Source organism: Sus scrofa, chromosome 6 (assembly GCF_054392235.1).
Source record: "Sus scrofa isolate SSC_HxYL_T2T_F1_AM1 chromosome 6, Sscrofa_HxYL_maternal_Yorkshire_Landrace_v2.0, whole genome shotgun sequence".
NCBI lineage: Eukaryota > Metazoa > Chordata > Mammalia > Artiodactyla > Suidae > Sus > Sus scrofa.
Window position 1 is genome coordinate 98,197,122 of NC_139388.1, and position 27,944 is coordinate 98,225,065.

At 47.9% G+C, this 27,944-nt stretch overlaps 2 protein-coding genes across 4 annotated transcripts; one reads left to right on the top strand and one right to left on the bottom strand.

Annotated features, from left to right (window-relative positions):
- Positions 1-3,918: 3,918 nt before the first annotated feature.
- Positions 3,919-13,392, bottom strand: AIRIM (AFG2 interacting ribosome maturation factor). Its single transcript, XM_021095972.2, has 5 exons — positions 13,134-13,392; positions 12,681-12,958; positions 9,783-9,962; positions 7,299-7,417; positions 3,919-7,126 (listed from the first exon to the last, which is right to left on the bottom strand). The coding sequence occupies exons 2-5, from the start codon at positions 12,953-12,955 to the stop codon at positions 7,089-7,091; spliced, it is 612 nt and encodes a 203-aa protein (XP_020951631.1). The 5' UTR covers positions 12,956-12,958; positions 13,134-13,392; the 3' UTR covers positions 3,919-7,088.
- A 178-nt stretch (positions 13,393-13,570) lies between these two features.
- Positions 13,571-27,669, top strand: CDCA8 (cell division cycle associated 8). 3 transcript variants are annotated; one of them, XM_084963941.1, is made up of 11 exons: positions 13,571-13,681; positions 13,843-13,955; positions 14,094-14,222; positions 16,685-16,813; positions 17,126-18,608; positions 20,320-20,402; positions 21,201-21,265; positions 22,443-22,538; positions 24,039-24,165; positions 25,171-25,257; positions 26,375-27,669. In XM_084963941.1, exons 6-11 carry the CDS (start codon positions 20,331-20,333, stop codon positions 26,417-26,419), a joined length of 492 nt encoding a protein of 163 aa, XP_084820067.1. In that variant the 5' UTR covers positions 13,571-13,681; positions 13,843-13,955; positions 14,094-14,222; positions 16,685-16,813; positions 17,126-18,608; positions 20,320-20,330; the 3' UTR covers positions 26,420-27,669. The 3 variants fall into 3 exon arrangements, with proteins under 3 accessions (XP_084820067.1, XP_084820069.1, XP_020951630.1); XM_084963943.1 differs by having other exon boundaries at positions 16,685-16,795; positions 17,749-18,608; XM_021095971.2 differs by having other exon boundaries at positions 16,685-16,725; positions 18,536-18,608.
- Positions 27,670-27,944: the final 275 nt, after the last annotated feature.

The following is a 27,944-nucleotide window of genomic DNA, read 5'->3' on the forward strand; positions in this document are numbered from 1 at the left end:
TTATATGAAAGAACACACGAGCTGATAAAAGTCAGCTGCTGCCTATAAACGCGCTGTGGGGATTGCAATTGAGTGGTGGATTTATTAGTCTGGGCTTTCTGTGCAAATTAAGAACTACTGCGCACGTGTGAATCGGGACGACGTTGCTCCCTGCTCACATGACGGCAAAGGGGCCGGGCCCGCCCCTGCCCCCATTACTTACTCCGTTAGAGACCAAAGGGGGGAGTCTCGCTGAATTTAAGTTGCTGGAGACCTCTTATATTCCCTTTTCTTACCTCCCACAACAACCCACAGAAAGAATCTGTCGCTCTCTGCCCACTGCGTTACCAGCCCATCTTTGTGATGGCATGCCTCACCATGGGCTCACGAATCTGCTGGGCCTACTAACTGGGCACTGATCTTCGTATCACGACAATTAGTTCTGTGCTAGGCACACAGGGAGGCCTCTGAATGAATAAACACAGACTGGCCGACTGTAAGGGGCCATATACATAAGACACAACTCCCCTGCTTCAAACAGCACAGAAGGATTGGGGGAATGGAGCCGAGGTGCCTGCTGGAATTGAGGATCAGCTGGGGGCTGGGAAGGGAAGAAGGGAAGAAGAGGTGCAATGAGGAAGTTATTCAGACTAGTTTCTTCCCCCAGAAAAGTGTGATCTCTGGGGCTATTCTACCCAGCTCTTTCTGTGCGGCTGCTTTTTCTCAGGATAAAGGCTATTTCTTCAAGACGGACCCTGCAGGGAGTTCCACTGTGGCACAGTGGAAATGAATCCAACTAGTATTCCTGAGCATGAGGGTTCAATCCCTGGCCTTGATCAGTGGGTCAAGGATCTAGCTTTGCTGAGCTGTGGTGTAGGTCGCAGATGAGGCTTGGATCTAGCATTGCTGTGGCTGTGGTATAGGCCAGCCGCTGTAGCTCCAATTCAACCCTTAGCCTGGGAATCTCCGTCTGCCAAGGGTGTGGCCCTCAAAAAAAAGAAAAAAAAAAAAATGACCCTGCAAGAGAATGAGGGGTATTTGGTAAGCATGCAGATACCTAGCCCCCTCCCCACGCATTCTGGATTAGAATCTCTGGGGCTGGGGCCTTCGTATGCTGTACCAGGTACCAGTCTCAGAAAAATGTTTCTACTTTTGCTCTTGGTAGAAACCCAGAAGGAGCCTTCCAGGAATGATGGGGAAGAGGGAGAGTGCCTGGAAGGACTGGCTTTCTCCTCCCAGCCCCTGGCATAAGGGCACAAGTGTAAGACTCTGGCACACAGCCCCAGGACTCACTCCAGCCTCCCTGGCTATGGGATCAGAAGGGAGGGTGACTGGCAAGGGTGCAGCGCCCAGAGCCTTGGACGCCTCGGGTGCCCCTGCCAAGCCAGATGGGGCAGCGCTGCATTCACTGCTACGTTTGGAAGACTCGTGCATGGCTGGGTATGCAGGAAACCGACTCCTGTCACAGCTGAGGAGGTGTTAGGGATGCTTCTGCCTTCTGTGGCAGAGAGGGAACAGCGGTATCAGGGAAAGACCCCTTTCACCAGAACCAAGAAAACCCTGGTATGCATCCCAGGAATGTCACCAACAAGCTGTGGCCGCTTAGAAATCTCAGCTGCCTCTCAGAGCCAACTTGTTTCACTGCTCGTTAGGGGTTGAGGAAGATGTTAAAAAGCACAGCCCAGAGCTATGCACTTAGCAGGTATCCGATGGATCTCAAGGGCATTTCAGCCCCTTCGATGTTTACAAATTTACCAAGAGCCAGAGTTCCCGTTGTGGCTCAGCAGTAACACACCCGACTGGCATCCATGAGGGTGTGGGTTCAATCCCTGGCCTCATTCGGTGGGTTAAGGATCCAGAGTTGCCATGAGCTGTTGGGTGCACTGCAGACATAGCTCAGATCCCATGTTGCTGTGGCTGTGGCCTAGGTCGGCAGCTACAGCTCTGATTTGATCCCTAGCCTTGGAACCTCCATATGCCAAGGGTAAAGCCCTAAAAAGAAAAAAAAAAAAAAAAAAAAGTACCAAAGGCACTCGCATATCTCCTCCCACTTGAGGCTTACAACTCTGTGAGCACATATATCATCATCTCATGGTACCAAGATGAAGAAACTAAAACTTAAGACTTGTCCAAGAGCACCCGACTAGGAAGAGGCTGACCTGACACTTGGACCCCAGTTGGGTCACTTGCAATTCAGCAAGGTTTTCCCAGAGCTGGTTATCAACACACTAGCTCCCTCCTCTCTTCCCTGAATCTGCTCCTCCAAATGTGCACCCCCCTTGTTGTCTCAGAGGGAGAAGGAATTACAAACAATCCAGTGCTGGAACAAGCAGGAGATGGCACCCAGTCCCTACAACCTGATGAACGTCAGCAGGACCACACAGCCTGTGTTCTCCCCCGGCAGGGAGAAGTCCTGCTCTTCAGAGCCTAGGATCCCACTGGCTTTGAAAACCCCCTACTATGCCTGGAAGAAGAATTCCCAAGGTTAATTCTAAATGTGGATGGGGGAGACAGGAAAGAAACACAAAGTCTTCATTTTGTCCCAACAGACTGTCTTACCCACAGGGAAGAGGGCTCTGAGCACCAAGAGTCTATTTCCGGGAGTTCCCGTCGTGGCGCAGTGGTTAACGAATCCGACTAGGAACCATGAGGTTGCGGGTTCGGTCCCTGCCCTTGCTCAGTGGGTTAACGATCCGGCGTTGCCGTGAGCTGTGGTGTAGGTTGCAGATGCGGCTCGGATTCAGCGTTGCTGTGGCTCTGGCGTAGGCCGGTGGCTACAGCTCCAATTCAACCCCTAGCCTGGGAACCTCCATACGCTGCAGGAGCGGCCCAAGAAATAGCAACAACAACAACAACAAAAAGACAAAAAAAAAGAGTCTATTTCCCCAACTGAGGGAAACAGAAAAACTCCTATTTGATATCTGGGTCCACAAGCCAGTAGCATGCTTAGAGGAGAGCTAGAAGTATTCTTATTACAAGGATTCTCCCTAAATTAGTTTATAAATTTAATACAGTTATGGAGCTCCCGTCGTGGCGCAGTGGTTAACGAATCCGACTAGGAACCATGAGGTTGTGGGTTCGATCCCTGGCCTTGCTCAGTGGGTTAAGGATCTGGCATTGCTGTGAGCTGTGGTGTAGGGTGCAGACGCGGCTCGGATCCCGCATTGCTGTGGCCCTGGCGTAGGCTAGTGGCTATAGCTCCGATTAAACCCCTAGCCTCGGAACCTCCACATGCCACGGGAAACACCCTAGAAAAGGAAAAAAGACCAAAATATATATATATAGTTAATACAGTTGTAAAAATACCAACAGAATTCTTTTTTTTTACGGGGGTGAGGGGGTGGGGTAGCATTAGCTAATTAAAAATTCCAGGGGAGTGGAATTCCAGGGGATGGACAGGGAGTTTAGGGTTAGTAGAGGCAAACTATTACATTTAGAATGGATAAGCAATGAGGTCCTACTGTACAGCACAGGGAACTATAGCCAACCTCTTGGGATAGACCATGATGGAAGATAATATAAGGAATGTATCTATATGTATGACTGGGTCATTTTGTTGTACAGCAGAAATTAGATCAACACTGTAAATCAACTCTAATTTAAAAAAATTTTTAAGAAAAGAAAATTCCAGGGGAAAAAACATAATGAACAGGTGTGGGAGTGAGAGGGAGGGCTGCCAAAACCTAACAGTTAATAAGACTCTGGGGAGTTCTCTTGTGATGCAACAGGTTAAGGATCTGGCATTGTCACTGTCATGGCTTGGGTTGCTGCTGTGGCATGGGTTTGATCCCTGCCCTTCCAACTTCTACAAAAAAAAAAAAAAAAAAAAGACTTTGCAAACCACCTAAATGACCATCAGTATGGGGGTGGTTAAATGAATTGTTATACAAACACAACAGAAAACTATGTAACAGTTGTAGAACAAAATTGAGGAAGCTCTTTACATACTCATATAGAATGATTTTTAAGATATGGTAGGTGGGAAAAAACGAGATACAAAACTGGGTATACAGCATGCTACTACTCATACAATTATAGAGAAGATACAAAAACATATTTGCTTGTTGTATTAGCCATCTATGACTGTGGAACAAATTACCCCAAACCTTAATGACTTAAACATTTATTATCTGTTTCCGTGGATCAGGAACCCAGGCACAGCTGAGCTGGGTTGCCTTTGGCTTAGGTCCTCAGGAGGTTGTAGTCAGGCTGTTAGCTGGGCTGTGGTCTCATCTGAAGGCCCAGCTCGGGGAGAGTGAGCTCCCCAGTTCATTCGGGGTTGCTGGCAGGCATCAGTCTGTCCCATGAGCTCTCCTGGGACTGCCCCACAGCCTCGAGGCTGACTTTCCCCAAGAGTAAGGGACAGCGCCCAAGATGAAGGAAGCCATGGTCTTTTCTCATGACCTAGTGCCAGAAGTGACACTCCAGCATGTCCACCACCTTCTATTCATTAGAAGCAAATCTGTAAGGCCAGCCTGTGCTGAAGGGGAGGGGAGTGTCCAAGGGTGTGGATCCCTGGGGCTATCGTGTAGGATGCCTGCTCCTGCACTCAGACAGGCAAGGGATATTTCTGGAAGGACACACTGAAAACATTTAACACTGGTTCCCTCCAGGGAGGGGAAACTCTAGGGAAGGGAAACTTTTCACTGAATGTACACTTGTGCCCTTTGAGTTTTGTAAAATGTGAACGTATCCCTTACTCAAAAAATAACCCAAATTCATTTTAAATGTAAAAAGAACAATCAGAAAGATAGCAATTTAGGAACAGACGACAAGCTAAAGGAGCAATTATCCTTAAATAATACATAGTCATTACTTAGCACCAATAAACATGCTTGTACCTATTCATAGTGATGATTACAGTTTCAATGAGGGAAGTGTAAGCAGCTTTTTTATTCTCACACAGACATACAGTTGTAAACAAGCAACTCCCGTCTGTAGAACAAAACACAAACTCTTGAGCGAGGCATCCAGGGCTCTTCCCCATTCCTTTCCATCCACCTAGCGGACCCATTCCCTCCTACCCTCCTATCCCTGTCAACTTCAGGGACTCGCCACACTCAACTATTAATACTCCAGTACTAGAGGGTACAAGCCCCAAGCACAGTGCCCGCACACAGCAAACTTTCAGGAGGCGGCAGCTTCCGTTCTTCCTCAAACACCGACCCTGGGCATGCAGCGCCCTGCGCTCCTCTCCGAGCCTCAAGGCCTAACTCCGATGTCACCATCACCACAAGGCAGTCCCATAAGCAGTTAGCAATCACCTCTATTCTCCCATGGAATTGTTTTGATCTCAAATACAACACGCTCATCATCATACTAAAATTTAAAACTTACCAACTTAAAGCCTGGTTCTTAGAGCATTGCCAGGAAACTGTCAGCTTCCTGGCTGGTATAAACATCTGGGTCATTGGATCTAAAAGGGCTTAATAAAGAATATAGATATTTTTCAAAATGAAAATGACTTTTTTGACTATTACAAAAGTGATATATGCTTTTGCAAAAACTGTAGGAAAATTGTAAAAAACATTTAAAATGTAGGAAAGCATAAAAACAAGCTCTACCAGAAATATTTTGATATGTAACTTTTCAGTGTCCATTTTCACAAAATTTTTTATTTTTATTTATTATTTTGTCTTTTTGCTATTTCTTGGGCCGCTCCCACGGCATATGGAGGTTTCCAGGCTAGGGGTCAAATTGGAGCTGTAGCCTCCGGCCTACACCAGAGCCACAGCAATGCGGGACCCGAGCCGCATCTGCAACCTACACCACAGCTCACGGCAACGCCGGATCGTTAACCCACTGAGCAAGAGCAGAGACTGAACCCGCAACCTCATGGTTCCTAGTCGGATTCGTTAACCACTGCACCACAACAGGAACTCCACAAAATTTTAAAATAAAACAATTAGGGTATCACTGATATATACTTTTATTTAAATTATTTTTTAAAAAAATCAGAGTTCCTGTCATGGCACAGCAAAAATGAATCCAACTAGGAACCATGAGGTTGCAGGTTTGATCTGTGGCCTCACTCAGTGGGTTGAGGAGCTGGCGTTGTCGCGAGCTATGGTATAGGTTGCAGACATAGCTCAGATTCCACATGGCTGTGGCTATGGAGTAGGCCAGCAGCTGTAGCTCCAATTCAACTACTAGCCTGGGGACTTTCATAGGCAATAGGTGTGGCCCTAAAAGGCAAAAAATAAAATCCTTTGGCCAGTTTTTCATATCTGCACATATAGCTCAACACAATTACATATCATTGTATAACATTGTATGAATGTATTGTAGCTTATTTTTTGTTGTTATTTTTTGGGGCCACACCTATGGCATATGGAGGTTCCCAGGCTAGGAAGGTCTGGAAGTACCATGATCATTTCACAATGAAAGCACTAGGCCTCAGAAACACAACCCTGAATGCCTGACTCTGGGCTGGTGCTCTCCCACCCATTCAAGATCAGAGGACTGTGGCAAGGCAGTTGCCAGCTTTGGTAAAAAGAAAAACCTGTTATTTTAGGGGTCCCACTATCCCACTTGCTTACTCTCAGACCTTAAGAGCACCACCAAACAAAAACCGTTCTGAATCACTCCTGCTGCACGACCTCCCCCTGGTGGTAGGCTCTGGAAACCGAAACAGCCTTGATGATAAGGAGCTATTACAGCAGGAAGACATCAACATCACCCCTATTTCTTTAAATCATCAACGCCACTTTCTTTCATCAAGGAGTCAGGTACTGACACAATTACACAAAACTAGGACTTGGTGTCAATGAGTCTCAGAGCTCTGGATGACACTGAGGGCGGTGTCACTTCTGCACCACTTATGTGGCTGTTGCTTCTGCCCCCCAGCATTCTGCAGAACCTGTCCGGAATCCTCTCTGCCTCCGTCCACTCCTCTGAGCCTTTTGAAAGGGCAGGGGTGACCATGTACCCGCCCATGACCAGGCATGAAGAAGCCCCTGTCAGAAACCTCTAGCACAATCCTCCCAAGAACCAGTCCTCAGGTTCGAAGGCACTGATATTTCCCATATGTCAGGTTGCAATGCTGCCATTTCAGAGAGCAGCAACATCGGTCTTCTTCCCCCCAGTCTCCCAATAAACACACAGCTTCTTCACTCTTCCAGGAAGAAGGAAACACTCAACAGGATATCTGCAACAGGAAGAGAGAAAAATGTGGCCTATGACCTTTCCAGAAAACACAAAACATCCAATTTGTAAAAGCTACAGAGGCACCATGAGGGCATCTCCACATGCTTCCAAAGAGGTGAGACCCAGAAAGAAAGGAGGGGAGGAGACGTGAAGGACAAAATGAAAATCAGTACCTCGTATAAGGTCTGGGTGTTCAGCTTCTGAAATTCGGTCCCAGGCTTTGGGCAAAGCTTGAATGTTTTCCAGGTCTCCCCACTGGATGGAGGACAGGAGGTGCCTCCTCCTCAGGTAGCTTCCAGGGAGTTAAGGAAGGTGCTCTAGAGGAAAGCGAAATAGGAGGTCCCTGGTGGCACAGTCGGTTAAGAATCCGGCATTGTCACTGCTGTAGTACGGGTTCAACCCCTGGCCCAGGAATGTCCACATGCCATGGGCACACCCCAAAACCAAAAGCTAAAACTAAAACAACAACTGAAAAACCAAAGACAATGAAATACACCGAAGGGAGAAAACAGCCTGGAGAGAGTTCCCAGGAGCTGCGAAGTCAAAGCACAGTAACCGCTACCTTTCCCAGGTGGGCAGGACCCACCTAGGCTACAGCCCTTTCCTGAGCCCCTCCTCACACACATGGCTCTGGGCTACAGGGAAAAGGACGGAAACACTACCCTGCAATCTAGGATCTCACTGCAGTGAGGGGAAAAAACAGAAACTGGAAAGAAAGACTAAACAACAGGGAAGAAAAACTCAGTGGAAGCTCAGAGGATGAACACATCCCCCTTAGAGGACTGGAGGAGGGTTCCAGCTGGTAGGAAAAGCTTAAGCCAAGGCATGGAAGGGGGGAGGCACAGCATGGACTCAGGAACAGTACACGTGCCAGCGCGGCGGGCATGGAGCGAGGTGTGGAGTAGCAGGAAAGGCGGCTGAGAGGACAGGTGGAGCCAGGACACAAAGACCAACAAAAGGGCTTTGCAGAAGCTACTGAAAACTTCTACACGAGCAACAGGATCAGAAAGGAGCTGTCTTATGGATAAGTCTGTGGAATGCGGCCACTATCTGGGGGTGGCTTGGAGGGAAGGAAGACAGAGAAACCTGTCACTACATGTGACTACAGGTCCAAGTGAGAAACTATGGTAGAGGCAGTGGGGATAGAGAAGGAAAATTCAAGAAGCACCAAGGCAACAGAATGCAAGGACTTGAAAGCTGACTCTGCAAACACTCTAACGACAGCACCTGGCACACAATAAGCACTCAGCTACTGTCCCACTGCCCAGGCTGCTGTTGCCACCACTGCTGCTTCTGCTGCCATTAGAAAATGGGGTGGGGAGGGGGGGAGAAAAAAGAAAGTAGGGTGGAAAATGGGGACAAGGCTGCTGAAGTTTCTAGACTAAATGATCAGACAGGGTTGACACTACAACTCAAGGAAAAGGGAGCTGAATGGAAGGCTGGACGGAGGACTTCAACTCTCCATGTGAGCCTGCAGTTCTATGAGATTCCAGCTGGGGGCCTCTGCAGAAACTAAAAACCCAAATTAGAGGTAAACAGAGGCAAGAATAAAGATTGGGTTTGGGAGTGATTTAAATAAAGGTAGAGGAGATCCCATCATGGCTCAGTGGTTAACAAATCCGACTAGGAACCATGAGGTTGCAGGTTCAATTCCTGGCCTTGCTCAGTGGGTTAAGGATCCGGCGTTGCTGTGAGCCGTGGTGTAGGTCACAGACTCGGCTTGGATCCCACATTGCCGTGGCTCTGGCGTAGGCTGGCAGCTGTAGCTCATATTAGACCCCTAGCCTGGGAACCTCCATATGCCGCAGAAGCGGCCCTAGAAATGGCAAAAAGACCAAATAAATAAGTAAATAAAAGTAGAAACTTCAGCCAGAGGGTAGAAGTGAGTTATCAGGCAACAATCAAGAGAAAAAGGCAAGACAACTCCCCAACTAACTGGTCTTCCTGCTTCCACCCAAGTCTCCTTAGAACACAGCCGGTAATACTGCTGAAAACATAGATCTGATCAAGTTACCCCTCTACTCAAAACCTATAGCTTTCCATCTCACTCAGAGCAAAAGCCAAAACCTTCTGAAGACCCTGGCGGCCCTACCAACTCTAGACCTGTCTTTCTGACCACATCTCCTGTTAAACCACCCCCCCTTCACTCGGCTCGAGCCCCACTGACTATTTCCTGAACACACAAGACTTGCTCTCCCGTCAGGGCCTCTGCACGTTGTGTGTCTCCTGCCTGGAACACTCTTTCCCCCAATATCCACCTGGTTCTTTCCCTCCCTTCAGGTCTTTTCTCAAATCCTGCTTCCTCACTGAGGCCTGCCCCGACCATCTTATTTAAAATCACAAGCCCACCTGCTCCCCTCGCTTCCCCCACTCCCTGCTTTGTTTTTCTCCAAGGCATTACCACAATCTGACAGCCTGTTAATATTTTCCTTTTTTAATGCCTACCTCCCAGCCCCTAGAACAATGCCTGGCAGGTATCAGCTACTCAATAAATGACTTGAGGAGTGACTGCACAAATGAGTGTAGGAAGCATCCAAGTTCAGGAACCAAAGAGAACTGAGCCACACTGTATACTGTTGTGTAATCCTGTGAAAACCAAAATTTAAAAGACTTCCTGGAATAGCTCTGGAACAACCTGAAATGTGTGCAAAGGATACAAATTTCGATAGTGTCTCTCGATATCGTGCAACCACTCCAACATTTCAGCCACAGAGGGGCTTGCAGCTGAAGCCTGCAGGACAGCATCCAGGCCGATTGTGTCCGCATGCCGCTCATAGGTCTGAAGCACGTGTTCCACGTGGCTGCTGACCACATCACGCACCTTGAGGAGGGTGGCTCTGGGGAAAGAGTCTGATATTAGGCAACATGATGAGAAAGGCCTAAGGCCTCAGCACTATGGCTGCTCTGGACAGATGATTCTTGGTGGTGGAGGGCTGCACTATAGGATGTTCAGTGGTATCCCTGGCCTCTACCCACTAGTTGACAAGGGCTGATCATGTTCCCACCCTTTCCAAGTAGTGACAATCGATAACGTCTCCAGATAGTGCCAAACTTCCCAATGGGAAAAACTGTCTCCAAATGAGACCCATTTCTCTAAGGAGATGGGTGATGGTTTCTTGGAGGTAGGGGTGGCTCGAGAATTAAGAACTGGAGTTCCCTGGTGGCTCAGTGGATTAAGGACCAGGCATTGTCATTACTGTGGCTCAGGTTACTGCAGTGGCATAGGTTTGATCCCTAGCCTGGAAACTTCCCGAATGCCATGGGTATGGCCAAAAAATAAAAAAAAAAAAAGAAGAAGAAATGACTTTAAGATGGAGAAGCTGAAGTTACATGGCACACAAAGCTATGTGATGAGCCCAGGTCCCAAAGAAAGCAAAGACTAAGTCGCCTTTCTGGGAATGCCATAAAGCCGTATGAGGAGGGCAAATGCTCACACACAGTCCCATGCCATGTACTTGAAAGGGAATAACCAAGAAGAAACTGAAGCAACAAACCAGTACAGTTCTAATGTCACCTCTCACCCCAAACCCAGCAAATGGGCCAAGTCTGGGCTCTTGATGCACACAGACAACTGGGGATCTTAGAAAAGCTACTTATTCTCAATCATGAATACAGTCTCTTTTGTTCACTATTCATCATAAGCGCCTAGAATATCCGGACTGGCACAGAGAACGACAAACACTTGTCCTATGAATGAATGAAAAAGACTGCTGCGAAGATTAAATGCAGTAATGTAAGTGCTTAGGGAAGTGCCTGGCTTATAGTAAATTTTGTTATTATTCCACTGGTGACTCCAAGGGGCCCAGCCACCAAGAAGAAAGCTACAACTTCCCAAAGGGCAAGGCATTCCCTAGCCTAGAACTGCAGCTTTCAAAAATGTTTGACTGTGACTCACGACTTAAAAACACTTAAAATAGGGGTTTCCTGGTGGTTCAGTGATGTCTCTGCTGTGGCTCTGGTTACTGCTATGGCTTGAGTTTGATCCCTGGCCCAGGAACTTTTTCATGCCGTGGGTGCGGTCAAAAAAAAAAAAAAAAAAAAAAAAAAGATTTAAAATAACAGTCCATACCCACATACAAATATGTAATCAATTGAAATAAAAGGTCACTATATTAGAATGTACCATGACAAAACTTAATTGACTGTCTATCTCTTTTAATCAACCAAAGAACTTAAGTCTGGTTTATTGTAGACCCAGCACCCTGTGCTTGGCATCCCATAGGTTTCTTTCTTTTTTTTTTTTTTTTTCTATTTCTTGGGCCACTTCCGCGGCATATGGAGATTCCCAGGCTAGGGGTCTAATCGGAGCCGTAGCCACCAGCCTACGCCAGAGCCACAGCAACGCCGGATCCGAGCCGTCTGCAACCTATACCACAGCTCACGGCAACGCCGGATCATTAACCCACTGAGCAAGGGCAGGGACTGAACCCGCAACCCCATGGTTCCTAGTCGGATTCATTAACCACTGCGCCACGACGGGAACTCCCCATAGGTTTCTTTTCTTTACTTTTTTTTTTTTTTTTTCTCTCTCTTTACAGCCGCACCTGTGGCATGTGGAAGTTCCTGGGCCGGAGGTCAAATCAAAGCTGCAGCTGAGGCCTATGCCAAAGCCATGGCAACACCAGCTGCATCTGTGACCGACACTGCATCTTACAGCAATGCTGGATCCTTAACCCCCCGAGTGAGGCCAGGGATTGAACTCACATCCTCACAGAGACAACACTGGGTCCTTAATCCACTGAGTCACAACAGGAACTCTCCTATAGGCTGTTAATAAAATTTTTTTTAAACAAATGAATACCAAGAAGGCACTCATCTTTGACAGTCTCCTATTAGTTAACAGCACAGACTCTATACACTAGAACCTTCTTTTGTCCTGGTCAAGGAAAGGCCATAAGTTCCCTGTCTCTCCTCTATCCTCAATTACCTATAACTCGAAGCCAGAGAGTCTAACACTAGGCATAACGAGAGCTTAGAGGGGTACCACTCCTGGCACAGACACACCAATGTACAGCAGAACAAAGTAGTGGTTAAGAGCTCCGGCCTTGGTGTCAGATACACTTGGATGAGAATCCCAGCTTTACCATTTACTAATTGCAGGACCACAGGCAATCTGCTTGGGCCTCAGCTGCCTCACCGGAAAAATGAGATTAAGTGAGGTTAAGTCATAGAGGTGCAGAAAAGATTTTACGGATAATGGACGTAAAACCCTCAGCTCTGGCACCCACTAAGTTTATAGTACAGCTCTTTGCTGCTTTTTACCAAAGAAAAACTTACAGAGGAGGGCTAATAAGCTTTCTCCACTGTTTTTCTGTTCTGCTTTGGTAACTTTTACGAAGTCCACCATTGCCACCCCTAGCCTGACAAAAGAAATGTCAGAAAGTGGCTTTTTGACAGAGGTCCCATTGCAACAGATGAAAAGCACGTAAGGTTGACACATCCCCAAATACAAAGCTCTCAAGTAAGGAGAAAAACATCCTTCTAACTGATCCTAGTTTTCTAAACACCTAGCTTTAAAATCTTTCCACCAAGAACAGAGCCACTAAACCTCTTACAGCCTCTCCTCTAGCTTGTCCAGGACAATGTCACCAGCCGCCAGCTGCTTGCGTCTCAGCCGCTCCTGTAAGTCTGGGAAGGCCCGAAGTGCCGGCACATCTTCAAATCGCAGATTTTGTGCGGCCTGCAGCTGCTCTGCCAGGTTACTGAGGGAGGCCAGGAGCGGCGGGCAGTCCTTAAGAACGCTCTGCCACAGGCCTTGCTGCTCCTCCACCACGAGAAAGCACTTCCTTAGGGCCTCCTGCACGGCAAGCAAAGGCCCAACTTGAGTCATCTTCTGTGGGAGGAAAAAAAAAAAAAAGACACAGCCCTAGAGTCCCAAGTCGGTAGGGGAAGTACCAAGTCGGTAGGAGTTATTTCCGTTCTCAAGTGAGGTCCAGCTAACCCAGGGTTTCCTCAGGTAGCTGTCTATCCCTCCCGACGGGAGTTTCTAGAGTGAGGGGTTGTCTTACCTTTACACAGGCTCTCGGAAGGCAGGACCCTTATTTCCCACCTCGGGAAAGATTTCTTGACTATTCCTCGCAGGAGGCTCATCCGGCTTCGGGTAGTTTTCTGTTTCAGACTGTGGGTTTCCCGGGCCGTCTCGAGTTTCCTGAACCCGAACCTTGTCTCCTCTCCATGAAGTTACGGCTCGCCTTCCCTAAACCAGCGGCAAAAGTTAAAGCTAAGGCAGTTAAAGTCTGAGGACCTCTCTAGGCCCTCAAGAGCCTTAGGGACTCTCTTTGCGCATGCCCCAACGTGGCTACAGAGTCGCGAAAATATGCCGTCAAACTGCAATGACTTCTGGGTGCTGTAGTCCTGCGTGTGAATTGACTGGCCGATCGCAGAGCGTCCCTGCGATTGGCTGTTGTGGGACCCTCTAAGACGGCGGCTTCTCATTGGTCAGCTTGTGGCAGTTTGAATTTGGTGGCGGCGGTCGCACGTCCGGTTAGTCCCGGAGCCGCTCCCTCTCAGCTGAAGCAGCCAGGGTTTTCTCAGCCCCTATTACCGGGGCCCACAGGTGAGTGCCTCGCGAATCGTTTATGCTCATGCCGGGAAGGGCAGGGGTCCCCTTCCAACCCCCCTGGGGTGTCCTCCGCCCTCTCCTGCTCCTTCGCGGCCCCCTTTCCCTCCCTTTCTCCGCCGCTGACACCCTTTGGCTTGGCCCCTCTCTCCCCGCAGTCTCCAGCGAAGTGCCATGGCTCCGGCTAGGAAAGGCGGCAGTCGGGTGGCCAAGAACAACTCGCTACGGAGCCGAAAGCTCGCTTCCTTTCTTAAAGACTTCGACCGTGAAGGTAAGGGGCGGAGCCCGGGAGGTCGCTGGCATCTGGGACAATCGCGGGGTGCTGGCGGGTTGGGGCGCAGGCCGCACGGATTCCAGGCCCCGTTTGCCCACTGGTGACCCACGTCTTGTCCGCTCTGCCCTCTTGCAGTGCAAATACGATCCAAGCAAATTCAGTCAGACAGGCAGAACCTCCTCAAGGAGATGGATAACCTGTACAACATCGAGATCCTGCGACTCCCCAAGGCACTGCGCGAGATGAACTGGCTCGAGTACTTCGGTAAGAGCTGCTAGAGTTTCCCCAGGCCTCGACCTGGAGCCCTTCTGTGGTTCCAATGACAGCCTTCATCTTCATCCTGAAGTCGTCCAAGATCCCTGTAGGAAACTGCAACCTTACCCATCCCCACTCTGTCTCACTGCCTTGCTTTATTTTTCTCCTTTGCTTTTAACCTCATCTACTTGTGCAGGTAGGCAAACAAACATTTTCTCTACAGAATCGGGTAGTAAATATTTTAGGCTTTATGGGCCAAATGGTTCTCATTGAAAACTACTCATCTCTGCTGTGATAGTTCCGAAACAGCTGTAATGAATGGGCACAGCTGTATTCCAATAAACATGTATTTATGGACATACTAAAATGTGGATTCACATTATAAGATTTTTTTTTTTTGATCCAACCATTTAAAAACAAACAAATGAATAACTTGGTCTGTTACCAGAGCTCAGGTGGAAGGATAACCCCAAGCAGGTCCTTCTGCTTATGGAAATTGCCAGTTTTAAAATGGGCAGATCAGGGAGTTCCCACTGTGGCTCAGTGGTAACGAATCTGACTAGTATCCATGAGGATGCAGTTTGGATCCCTGGCCCCACTCAGTGGGTTAAGGATTGGTGTTGCCATGAGCTGTGGTGTAGGTTGAAGACAGGACTCAGATCCTGCATGGCTATGGCTGTGGCGTAGGCCAGCAGCTGCAGCTCCAAATCGATTTCTAGCCTGGGAACTTCCATATGCCATGGGTGCAGCCCTAAAAGAGGCAACAAAATAAATGAATAAATCAAATGGGCAAATCAAATGGTGAAGTGCAAGCACACAAGAGTTTTCCTGGCCAGAGAAAAATCCCAGCCTGTTCCCCACCCCCTTGTTAAATGTCCAAGGAAATGCAAGAGGCTGTCATTTCTGACGGCTTACCCTTACTTGTGCTATTTTTCTTATTGTTGATCGTTCAGTATGCAACCTCCTTCCTGAAGAGAAATGCATGTTCTGCTCACATAGTAGACATTTAATGATCCTTTTGACTTGCCCTTTTATTTATTAATCTATCTGTGCATTGCTACAAATATTCATTGAGCAGGTGTTTGTCACGATGCTAAAGATACACTGGGAAATAAAACAGGCATTGTCCTTACCCCCAGGAATTTACAGGTTAGGTTTTTTTTCTGCTCTCGCAGCATGTGGAAGTTCCTGGGTCAGGGATCAAACTCACACCACAGTTGTGACCTGCACGCCACAGCTGCAGCAGCACTGTATCCTTAACCTGCTGCGCCATAAGGGGACTTCCAAGAAGGATCATTTTAAAAATTGAAAATGATTATATAATTAAAATTAAAAGTACTACAAAAGAGAATAGAATAGTGGTTAGTGAGCACATTTAGAGAGTGCTTCCTATGCCAAGCAGGCGTTGTGCCAAGCGTTTTCCAAATATGAACTGATTTCATCCTCATAACAACCATATTAATTAGTAATATTATCTCTGTTTTATAGATGACAAGACTAAGGCACAGAGATTGGTTGCACTGCTCAAGGTCTCATAAGCTAGTCAGTCTTTTTTTTTTTTTTTTTTTTTTGTCTTTTTGCTATTTCTTGGGCCGCTCCCGTGGCATATGGAGGTTCCCAGGCTAGGGGTCCAATCAGAGCTGTAGCCACCGGCCTACGCCAGAGCCACAGCAACATGGGATCCAAGCCACGTCTGCAACCTACACCACAGCTCACGGCAACGCCAGATCGTTAACCCACTGAGCAAGGGCAGGGACCGAACCCGCAACCTCATGGTTCCTAGTTGGATTCGTTAACCACTGCGCCACGACGGGAACTCCAGCTAGTCAGTCCTATTTGACCCTAGGCATTCTGGTTCTAAAACCTGAGTTCTTAACTCTTATAGCAGGAGGACCTAACCTAAGTTTTTATTCTACATCTAAATCTCACAAAGACCTCTTCATTCAATACTCATTTACTACGTACCTACTGTAATACCTATTTTTGCCAGAAGCTGTGGATATTATCTCTGTCCTCAAGGAATTCAGTTCAAGGCGGGGTGGGCACTTCAACATCTTTGAGTAGTTTTCGGGTGTGATGAGTGAGCAGCCAGCTCAGCACATGGCAGCAATCTGCTGTGAGAGAGAAAAATACATAGAGTTTTGGGTTTGAGCTGAGTTTTGAAGGATGAATTAGAAATTTGTTGGGTGTAGAAGATTATTTTGGGCGGAGAAAGTAAGTCCCAGGGCACCAAGTCATGAGAGACTGTGGTGTATTTGGGAAATAACAGGCATCTGGGGTGTGGTTAACCTAGAGTAAGTCATGACCAGACGAGTCAAGCTTAGGGAAAGATCAGACTTGGTTGTAAATGCTCTCGAATGTTGGGCCAAGAGCTTAATCTGGTCCAGTTTTAGAAAGAGAACTGGTTGTATTAGGGAAGATGGCTTATTATTAAACTCTAATAGTAACTAAACAAAATGTTCTTTTCAAAGCCCTTGGAGGAAACAAGAGGGCCCTGGAAGAAGCAGCAACAGTAAGTGACTTGCCCTATTTTTGAACTGTTGGTTAATTTTTAAGTTTAGTCTGTTTACAAAATTCGACCAGTGGGTGCTGTGGAAGAGGTTCCAAAGGGATTATTTTCTGTGTCAACTGAAATATTATAGTTGTCAAATACTGAATACGCAAGGCGCAAATAGTCTCAAGGTTTATGAAGAGAGATGGTTCTATTTTTGGCAGGTTCCTTCCAGTTCTTTGCCCTGACCTTTGCAGGGGAAATAGAAAGCCTGAGGTCCAAATTCCTTTAAGCCCTTGTGTCATTATGGGGTGACACAGCCACTAGGTGACCTGGCCCATTAGATGACAAAGAGACTGTTACTTTTTCTTTTTTTGTCTTTTTTTTTTTTTTTTTAGGGCCACACCTGCAGCATATGGAGGTTCCCAGGCTAGGGGTTGAATCAGAGCTACAGCTGCTGGCCTACACCACAGCCACAGCAATGCCAGATCCTTAACCCACTGAGTGAGGCCAGGGATCAAACCCGCAACTTCACAGATACTAGCTGGGTTCGTTACTGCTGAGCCACGTTGGGAACTCCTTCTTTTTTTTTTTTCTTTTATTACTTTTTAAAATTAAAGTGTCATTGATTTACATATAGTGTTGTGCCAATTTCTGCTGTACAGCAAAATGACCCAGTCATACATTTATATACATTCCCTTTCTTATATCTTCCATCACACTCTACCCCAAGAGTCTGGATATATAGTTCCCTGTGCTATATAGTAGGACCCCATTGCTTATCCATTCTGAGTGTAATAGTTTGCATCTACTAACCCCAGACTCCCAGTCCATCCCCTCTCTCCCCTCCCCACCTTGGCAACCACACATCTGTTCTCTGTGAGAGACTGTTGCATTTTTTTTTTTTCTTTTTCTTTTTTGATTTTTAGGGCTGCACTTGTGGCATGTGGAAGTTCCCAGGCTAGGGGTCAAAATGTAGCTACAGCTGCCGGCCTACACCACAGCCACAGCCACACGGGATCCGAGCCTCCTCTGCGACCACAGCTCACCGCAATACCAGATCCTTAACCCACTGAGCGGGACCAGGGATCAGACCCAAATCCTCATGGGTACGAGTCAGGTTCATTACCCCTGAGCCACAACAGGAACTCAGAGACTTGCTTTTTCATGTCATTCCACAGAAGCTCTGCTCTTGAATGGGACTCTCAGGATTTCCCACCCCATCTCACCTCTTTCCTCTCAGCATGAGTATCAGGGCTGAAGGCAGTAAGATGGGGGTGCAGAATATTTAGATCTGTTCTGTTACAGTAGCCACCAGTTACATGTAGCTGTTTAAATTAATTAAAATTAATAAAATGAAACATTCCGTTCCTCAGACACACTGGCCACATTTCAAAGGTTCAGTAGCCACTTTCTGTTCCGTCATCCATTTCAGACGTCACTAAACCAGTACAGAAACAAGAGCAAGCAAAATACTCTTTGAGCACATAGACATTTATGGAGACATACGGATATACCCACACTTTCTTTAAAGCAAATGGAATGATAGTGGTTCTCTCTGAGGACTGAGAGAATCAGGAGACTGGTCATCTTTCAGGGAGAGGCAAGGAAATAGCACAGGGAACAATACACAGCTCAAAGCAAGTTATTGGCAATGTTTTCAGCCTTGGGTTGTAGAGTCGGTTTATCGGAGTTCAATATATTATGTTCACTAACATAACAATCTTTTTATGTATCAAAGAACATGTTTTTTAATTGTTTTTAATCTTAAAATACTGTTCTTTGTCTTTGATGGAACATACCTGGTGTTTTCTGGCTGTGTTCATCACAGGCTGACTTGGATATCACCGAAATAAACAAACTAACAGCAGAAGCCATTCAGACACCCCTGAAATCTGCCAAAGGTGAGTACTTTTCGAAACCCCCTGTTGAACTGAGAGCCCAAAGGCCCGGTATGCTTGGATGGCTGCTCAGGGAGGCCACGTTGGAGAAGCCTTTTAGCTCTAATGTCTGGTCCTCAGTCTTGTAAATCCAAAAATGTAATTTTGGCCTCTAAGTTCAGTTAATTATATGCAGGACTGATAACTAAACAAACTGCAGACTAATGTGCGAGCTAAAGTGAAAGTGAAGGAAGAAAAATAAAAAGCTGGAGTTCCTGTTGTGGTGCAGTGAAACCAAATCCGACTAGTAACCATGAGGTTGCAGGTTCAGTCCCTGGCCTTGCTTAGTGGGTTAAGGATCCAGTATTGCCATTAGCTGTGGTGTAGGTCGCAGACACGGCTCGGATCCCGCATTGCTGTGGCTCTGGTGTAGGCCAGCAGCTGTAGCTCAGATTTGCCCCCTAGCCTGGGAACTTCCATATGCCTTGGATGTGGCCCTAAAAAGCAAAAAAAAAAAAGAAAAGAAAAGAAAAGAAAAAAAGAAAAAGTAAAAGGCTGTGCTGGAAACCAAACATTGCTGCCTGCCTGCCTCCCTGAGTTAGAGGGGTGAGCAAAGTTTGGGGAGGTGTTATAAGACATGGCAGTGCCAGCTGAGGCTCTCCCTGATCTGATCAGAAGGGCTAAAAGAGAATTATATGCCCTTTTGGGGTCCTGTGGAGCTGGCTTCCATATCACAGCCCCTTAAATATTAATGATTGAAGCAGTTTCCTCTCTAAAGTCACTCCTTGCTTTAGTGGATGAGGAAAATGATGATCACCATGAAACCATGTGAAGTCAGAGGCAAGGGCAGGCCTCAAGTGCAAGGTCTGCACGCCTAATCAGAATGCTGGGCTGCCCATATAAGGCATTCATTAGATGGCATTTCTTAACCACTCTGGTTAGTTTACTTTGTATAAATCCTCTTTTTTTTTTTTTTTAAAGTCATCTTTCTATTGGGTCTGTTTCTTGATCGCCCTCGCTAGCTATGTGCTGCTATTCCACGCTTGTGAAAACAAGGCATTTTAATGCCAAATCAGGCGTCTCCACTAAAGAGAACACGTTTGGAGTGGGGTTCAAGCTAGAGAAACCAAAAGCAAACCACCAATGCACACAGAGCATTGAGTAGCCCAGACCCACATTTGCCCTAGGTTTAGGAGAGGCCTAGTTGGGAACAAGGCAAGGGTTGCTTTCCGGAGCAAAAACGCATTGGGGCAGGTGTTCGTTCAACGAGTAGAATTTACTTTGCAAGGAGGCAGCTCCTTGACCCTAGTATTGCGCAGTTTCTGAGATTGCCCTCAGGCGTTGATCCCCATCGCTCGTTATGTGCTGCTTTTCTGGGCTTGTGAAAACAAGGCATTTTCATGTCAAATCAGATTTCTCCACCAAGGAGAACACGTTTGGAGTGGGGTTCAAGTCAGGGAAACGACCAGCAAACCACCAGTGCACACAGAGCATTGAGTAGCCCAGACAAACAATGGCCCTGGGTATAGGAGAGGCCTAGTTGGGAAAAAAACAAGGGTTGCTTTCTGGAGCAAAAACGCATTAGGGCTGGTGTTCCTTCAATGAGTAGAATTTACTTTGCCAGAAGGCAGCTCCTCCTTGATTGCATACGTTTTATTTCCTATAAGTGTGAATGCATAAAAGCTTATTCCTGCGAGAAGTATTACAACATCACTCTGTAAAAACTTTCTTACAGCACGAAAGGTAATGCAAGTGGATGACATGATAATGGAAGAAGAAGAGGAAGAAAATAAAAACAAGAATCCTCAAACTGCAAGAGTAAGGAGGCACTCAGATTCAGGGCTGGAGCCGGTCAAGAGACAGGACATACTTAAAATACAGGGTTGCCTGCCACCCCCACCCACCCTCCACCAGATTTCACTGGCCAGAGAAGAAAAGGAAGGGAATTCCTAGTTAAGGAACAGGAAGCAATCTGGTGTGTCTGGGACATAAGCTGTGAGGGAAATCAGGTGAGAGCAGGGGCCAGATAATGAATGGCCTTGTGCACCAAGCCTGGAAGTTGCAGTTTCATGAGGTAGGTCATGGTAAATGACATGACCAGACAGGTAGTTCAGAAGAGTATTCAGGAGGAGTTCCCCTTGTGGCGCAGCGGAAACGAATCTGACTAGTATCCATGAGTTTGTGGGTTCGATCCCTGGCCTCATTCAGTGGGTTATGGATCCCGCATTGCCATGAGCTGTGGTGTAGGTCGCAGATGTGGCTCAGATCCTGAGTTGCTGTGGCATAGGCCAGGAGCTGTAGCTCTAATTTGACCCCTAGCCTGGGAACCTCCATATGCCATGGGCACAGCCCTAAAAAGACCAAAAAAAAAAAAAAAAAAAAAAAAAAAAGACAGTTACCTTTCATCTTGGTCAAAGTCCTCTACTTTGAAGACCCAGGCAGTATAAATCCTTAATTGATCAATTATGTTCTGAATTATTTAAGTCACGGTGAGTTCTATGAGATGGACCTTCTGGTGATGGGTATTAGTTTCCTTTTCCAGAGCTGGTACCCCTCTCTCTGACTTTCCCATTTGTAGAGCTTTTTGTAACCTGTTTTATTTGATCGTGACTTCAGGTTAAAAGATGTCCTCCGTCCAAGAAGAGAACCCAGTCCATACAAGGAAAAGGCAGAAGTAAAAGGTAAAAGATTTTCCAAATTTCTGCCACATTCATCAGGGTAGAAATAAGCATGAAAGGGCTCCTGTGACTCATGTTCAAATAGAGATTTACCTCGTCGAATCCTTGAGTGTCCAAGCTGAAGGGGCCTCTAGAAATGACCTGAGGCAACACCTTCTCAAATTCTTCTGACCGAGTTCTCTTCCTCCCCCACTTTTTAAAAATTTTAGTGCAGGAGTTCCTGTCGTGGCGCAGTGGTTAACGAATCCGACTAGGAACCATGAGGTTGCGGGTTCGATCCCCACCCTTGCTCAGTGGGTTAACGATCCGGCGTTGCCGTGAGCTGTGGTGTAGGTCTCAGACGCGGCTTGGATCCCGAGTTGCTGTGGCTCTGGGGTAGGCCGGTGGCTACAGCTCCGATTGGACCCCTAGCCTGGGAACCTCCATATGCCGCGGGAGCAGCCCAAGAAATAGCAAAAAGACAAAAAAATAAAATAAAATAAATAACAAATAAAAAAATAAAAACTTTAGTGCAAACAGAGTTTGAGACCCAGAAATGTATAGTAAGCACTGCATATTTTGTTCAGTTGTCTGATGGTCTATGTGCAGAGCTACCCACATAATAATCAGTCACAAAGTGGCTGTCACCTCCCTGGAGTTAGTTTCTTGAAAAGTTCCTCCTGGTCCTGCTAAGTACTGAATCCCTGTGGACTTGAAGTGCTTATGCTGGGAGTGTGGGGGAGGGGGCTGCCTCTCCACATGCTCGGGACAGCAGTCACTGGTGGGTGTCTGTGAAGGGGTGGACTGCTTTCATTTCTCCCTGGATAGCAGTAGCTGCCTGGCAAGAGGACGGGAGCTCCAGCTGGGGGGCCTCCGGGGTGCTGAGAAGTTGTTGCCTTTCCTCACTTCTGTTAGCATGATTGAAAAGTCGGATTCTGGAAGCAGGCTGCCTGGGTGTGAGTTCTGGCTCTGCCCTAATTGGCCGTGTGATCTTGGGCAAGCTGTTTAACTCAGTGTGCCTGAGTTTCTGCATCGGAAATGAGGATAATGATGCTTCTCACGGGGTGGGGAGGAGGCCTGCACGAGTCAGAGTGCGTATAAGGCGCCCAGGACAGTCCCTGACACGGCCAGTTACCTTCCTCTGCAGCTGCCGTCACTGGGCCTGAAAAGTGGCCCACCTAATGGTGTTTCTCACCCATAGGTCAAGCCATTGTGCCACCGTTACCCCAGCTGTGGGCCGAATGGAGTTGTCTATGGTGAAACCAACTCCAGGCCTGACACCCAGGTTTGACTCAAGGTGAGTACTGAGAGCAGCCCTTGGATTTTGATGGGAGCTGAACATTTGACACCCTTCAGGAAAGAAGGCGTTTAAGAAAATACTGGAGAGCCCTCTCGAAGGTAACCAACCACCTGGGCTTCCCAATATTTGTCTCCCCCATGAGTGCAGGTTCATCTGTTTTCAGTGAGAAAATAATTCTTTATCTGATGAGAAGTAAGAGACCAGTCTGTTTCTGATGACCCGGAGGCCTTTAGTGACTCTTTTGGTCTTTTCTGATTATGCTTTTTTTAATAGGTAGTTATTCTCCCATACCCTTGGTAGGAGTGAAAATTGACACCACCTTGTGGGAAACCAATATAAACAAGGATGTTCTTACTGTATAAATTAATCCCTTCCACGGGCTGGTCAACTGGATAGGAGATGCTGTATCGCCATTAAAAAATATAGGTGGCAGAGTTCCCGTCGTGGCACAGTGGAAACGAATTCAACTAGGAACCATGAGGTTGCAGGTTCGATCCCTGGCCTTGCTCAGTGGGTTAAGGATCCGGCATTGCCATGGGCTGTGGTGTAGGTCGTGGCTCAGATCTGATGTTGCTATGGCTGTGGTGTAGGCCAGCGGCTACAGCTCCAATTCGACCCCTAGCCTGGGAACCTCCATATGCTTCGGGTGTGGCCCAAAAAAGCAAAAAATATATATATAAACATATATAAGTAAGTGGATCTAGGAGTTCCCTGGTGGGTTAAGGATCCTGCATTGTCACTGCTATGGCTCGGGTCACTGCTTTGGCCCAGGAATTAGAGCTTTAGGTGCTGATGGGAAGAGCTTCACAATCACGAGCCTCTCCAAGCAGGCTGCAAACAGCATGTCTTAGATGATCCCATTTGATAGAAAGTTTCTAGAAGGACATAAGGACCTGAGAGTGGTTATGTCTGGGTGGGGAGAGTGGAGAAGACTTACCTTCTAATTCTCACTCTTCCTTAACTGCCTGTTTTTTTGTTTTGAGGGGCTTGGGGGTTTGTTTTTACCATGAGCATGTAGCAAAGGACATTTAGAGGAAAATAGATGGCAGCATTTTAAAGATCTTGAGAAAGTCAGTTTGGGCATTAATGTAATGATGTAATCTCTGAATCATCCTCCTTTGACCCTGGAAGATTCCTCCTGATGGAAGCACTTAGCCACTCTTGGAAATACATTAACCATGGTTTATTTCTGGCTGGATGGGGCTGGTTGGATGGCTGGATGGATGGATGACTGGCATCCATGTGGAGCTTTGGACCAAAAATTTACATGGATACGTACTGACTTTGGCTAGATGTATGTTTGATAATTACAACCTCCTTTCTCCAGCTGTGTTTAGTCATCACTGCTTTTTAACCCTAAATTTAGAACTCGCCTTCTTAGAAACATGTGCTTTGAAAACTGCAGCTTGAGGCCAGATGGAGTTTGGAAGGGCTTGTAGCGCCTGGTGTCATTCAGTCTGCCAAGCCATCTTTACAGAGACTTTTCCCACTTTCCAGGGTCTTCAAGACCCCAGGCCTGCGGACTCCAGCAGCCAGAGAGCGGATTTACAATATCTCCCTGAATGGCAGCCCTCTAGCTGACAGCAAAGAGATCTTCCTCACTGTGCCAGTGGGAGGCGGAGAGGTAGGTGTTTCAGAGGGCGGTCAGGCCACCGTGTGCTGCTTACTCGGCGTTTCTTTCTCTTGCCCATCATCCACTGCTCTCCCCAAACCCAAAGTCCTTTTAGTTGCATGGATCCTGAACACCACACTCCGGTGGGACTCAGAACCGGTTCTTCTCCCCTGTTAGAGCTCCAGCCTGGGAAGTTCTGGGTTCCATTTGTTCATCAGCTTACATTTACCCACCTGTCTTGTAGCAGGTTCAAGATGTAGAAGACAGTCCTGCCCTTGAGAAGCAGTTCAATAGTCAAGATAGGCTCCCAGATAACTGTAACACCATGCAGTGTGTGCAGGAATGGAGATATTAAGGGAGGTGCAGGAGTTCCCGTCATGGCTCAGCAGTTAACAAATCTGACTAGCATCCATGAGGACGCAGGTTCGATCCCTGGCCTTGCTCAAGGATCCAGCATTGCTGTGAGCTATGGTGTAGATCACAGATTCGGCTCGGATCCTGCGTTGCTATGGCTGTGGTGTAGGCTGGCAGCTATAGCTCCGATTCGACCCCAGCCTGGGAACCTCCATATGCCAGAGGTGTGGCCCTAAAAGGCAAAAAAAAAGGGGGGCGGGGAGTACAGAGGAGGGCGCTCTCAGGGAGTGTGCTCAGGCTAGACCAGGGAGCACAAGCTGTGTCTTCCACTTTATACAACTTTGAGGGGTTCTGAAGAGGGCTGAGCAGAGCAAGTTGCTGACCTCAGCTGGGACTGAGGGGAGGGTTTATGTCAGATGAGGTCTGCAGGGCACATTTCTAAGCTAACACGCCTCCCTTGTACTCAGCTGATGCAGCCACCGGCCCAGAGGTAAACACTGATGTCACTGTCTTCTTAGGGCTGTTAACTCCCCTCCTGCCCACCTCGCCACCACCCCCTAACAGGTGCAGGACATCAAGGGGGGACCCTTGGCACATGGAGCTGCCAAGTGGAGGTTCCTGCCCCGAGGGACATGCCACTTTAACCCTCTCCCCTCCACACAGAGCATGCGGTTATTGGCCAGTGACTTGCAGAGGATGGACATCGCACAGCTGGATCCAGAGGCCTTGGGAAACATTAAGAAGCTCTCGGTAAGTCTCGCGCTCATCTCTGCTCACAGGAGGCCTCCAGTAGCCGTCTGGGCTTGGCTGTACTTAGGACTGCCTTTTGGGTCCAGGCTGGTGCTTTACACTTGCCTCTTTCTACCAAGGGATTTTTGACTGTTCTCCTGCTTCCCAAGCAGGAGTTCTGTCCCTAAATTGATGCCGAGTTGGTCCATTCTTGAGTGCCTGCCACAGAAGTTCCACAAAGAATCAAAATTCTGCCTCATTCAGGCAGTTGGTATCTGTGTATTAGGGCACGACTGACCTCCAGGAACTGAAGCTTCTTCACGATAGTTCAGGAACAGGGCGAGGACCTTGTTAGGAGGAATCACACAGAATCAAAGACAGTGCTGAACAGCCAGGCCCTCTGAGTGGTGGGACCGTCAGCGCTGGGAGTTTAGGGGCCTCTGCTCTGACATGCCAGCTTCTGTAGCGTCTCTGTCTCTGGGGCCTTTGCACACACCTCTCCTGTACCTTGTCCTTCTTCCCTCAGCAGATGACTTTCTCCATAAGGCTCTTGGTTCTGCTCTCCCTTAACTTGGATCTGTGTGTGGCTTTGAGTAGCCACACTTCCAACTCTGCATCCACTGCTCCATTGCCCAACACAGAGTGTCCAGTTTCAGTTTAAATTCTCAAGAGGGGGAACTGTATTAGCTCAGCTTTGTCAGATGGGCCTCCATGGTCCCGTCAGCTTGGTCTTGGGTGGTGGACGGGAGCACCTAGTGCAAAGAGGGCTGCCGTAGGCTCCCTTCTGGGGTCTGTGAAGGGTGTCCCCAAGGCAGGGGACAAGGGTGCCTTCCCAACGTGTCCTATGGTGCTGAGATCACACACACACCAGCTACCCGAATCAATGACATCCAGCATCTAACTGGACCTACAGCACTGCTCTTCCCAAATTTTGAGATGTTATTTTGCTCCTTTGTTCAGATGAGAAATGGAGATTCAGACAGATTAGTTTGCACGTGTTACAGACAGACTGGAGGGCTGAGATGCCCCCAGAGCTGCCGACCGCGAAGCCAGTGCTACCTGAGTGGACTCAGTGGCTCCCTGGGCGGGCCTGCCCAGCACCATCCTCTCTAAATGACCTCTCTCCTTTTCCCCACAGAGCCGTCTTGCCCAAATCTGCAGCAGCATACGGACTCACAAGTGAAGCTGCTGCTGCAAGCAGCCAGATTTGACAGGATGGACCTTCAGTAGGCACTTCTGGGACCCTGAGGCGACCTTCTCTTTGACTTACTATTTGTTTGAGTGTGAGGTTCCAGAGCAGGCAGTGGTGTTCCTCTTGGAGAATTCAGGAAGCTTTGCTATTGCCCTCTCCCAACCCAAGTGACAAAGACACTGCCTCTGCTGCGTCCATGCAGTCCAAACTTCCTGGCATCCTCCCGGCTGAATTCTCCTTCCTGCTCTTAGAGCTGCCGCCTCTGCCTCCTGTAGCTCCGCTTCCTCTTTGCCCTGCCCTAACCTGCAGAGGCACCAAGAGGAGCCTCGTCTTCGTCAGAGGACTGCCTACCTGCCCTCACTGAGAGCCCTCCGCCCCCAGCCTCTGCTCTGTGCAGGCTTGAGGCCTGGAGCGTTATAGGCTCAGAGAAATGAGCTCCACTCCGTGAGGGGGCGGGAAGCTGGAGGGATGTGCAAATGGGGCCAGGACCTGTCCAGCAGTGAGCACAGCAGGACACATCTCCCCTCCCGCTCCGCCCCCGCCCCCCTCCTCCTGTGGTGGGTGCTCACCGGGCTGTGGAATCTTACACCTGCCATGCCCAGTAGTTTTGGTTCAAGCTGACTTGTGGAACCAAAGACCAAAACTTGGTTTGGGGGCAGTTTCCATGTCTTGCTCCTCTACCTCTCCAGTTAGTCCAGCAGTGGGAATCTGGATAAGGGAATTGTAGGGCTTAGATCAGTCTAGGGTTTTTCCACGACTGGCTGCAGAGGAACTCTAAGCTCTCCGTGGTTCCCGGGCCCCACCAGGTCTGTGGACTTTGCAGAGCACCTGTCTCTTCTGAGGTTCACGAGGAAGCAGGTGTGTCCTGTCTGGTGGCCTTGTTCGGGCGCTTGACCTCTGCCCTGGGCTGTTATGTGGGCACTGAGATCACTGCGCTGCAGCCAGCACCTCTGCCCCAAAGAATCATGGGATAGGGTCCAAGAATGTGGGAGCTGAGGGCTCCCACTCAAGCTTGAGAGCACAGTGTTCTGTGCGTGGCTTTGTTGTACTTTGTTATTTTGCTGCGTGACCATTCTAGTAATCCAGTCCTGTTCAAGTTGTGTTCTTTTTAAGTTCTCTTATCTTCCCTTTCCTGAGACTTGTACATACTGTTTTCCTGAGTTGTGGTAAGTTGATTTGTTTTAATTAGAGCTACTGAAAGTTACCTGTTTCCAATAAATTGTGGGTTTGTTTTTAATTGATATTCTGCCTGTCCTCTCCAAGCTGTGCCCCTCTACACTCCCAGGCCAGCCAGTGCTCACCCTCATGATGGCCCTGATCACTGTCCTGTCCTCTGTTTCCTAAATGTGTCTCTCACTAGCCTAGGGAACTCTTTCATGGCAGGGATAGTCGGGTTTGTCTCCAGGCAGAGAGATCTCAGATGCACACTTTAGAGACCCAAAGCTGGGGGTGGGGAAGTGTCTGAAACCCTCCCACACAAGTGACTTCATGGTTGAGCAACTGTCACTGGCAGAGG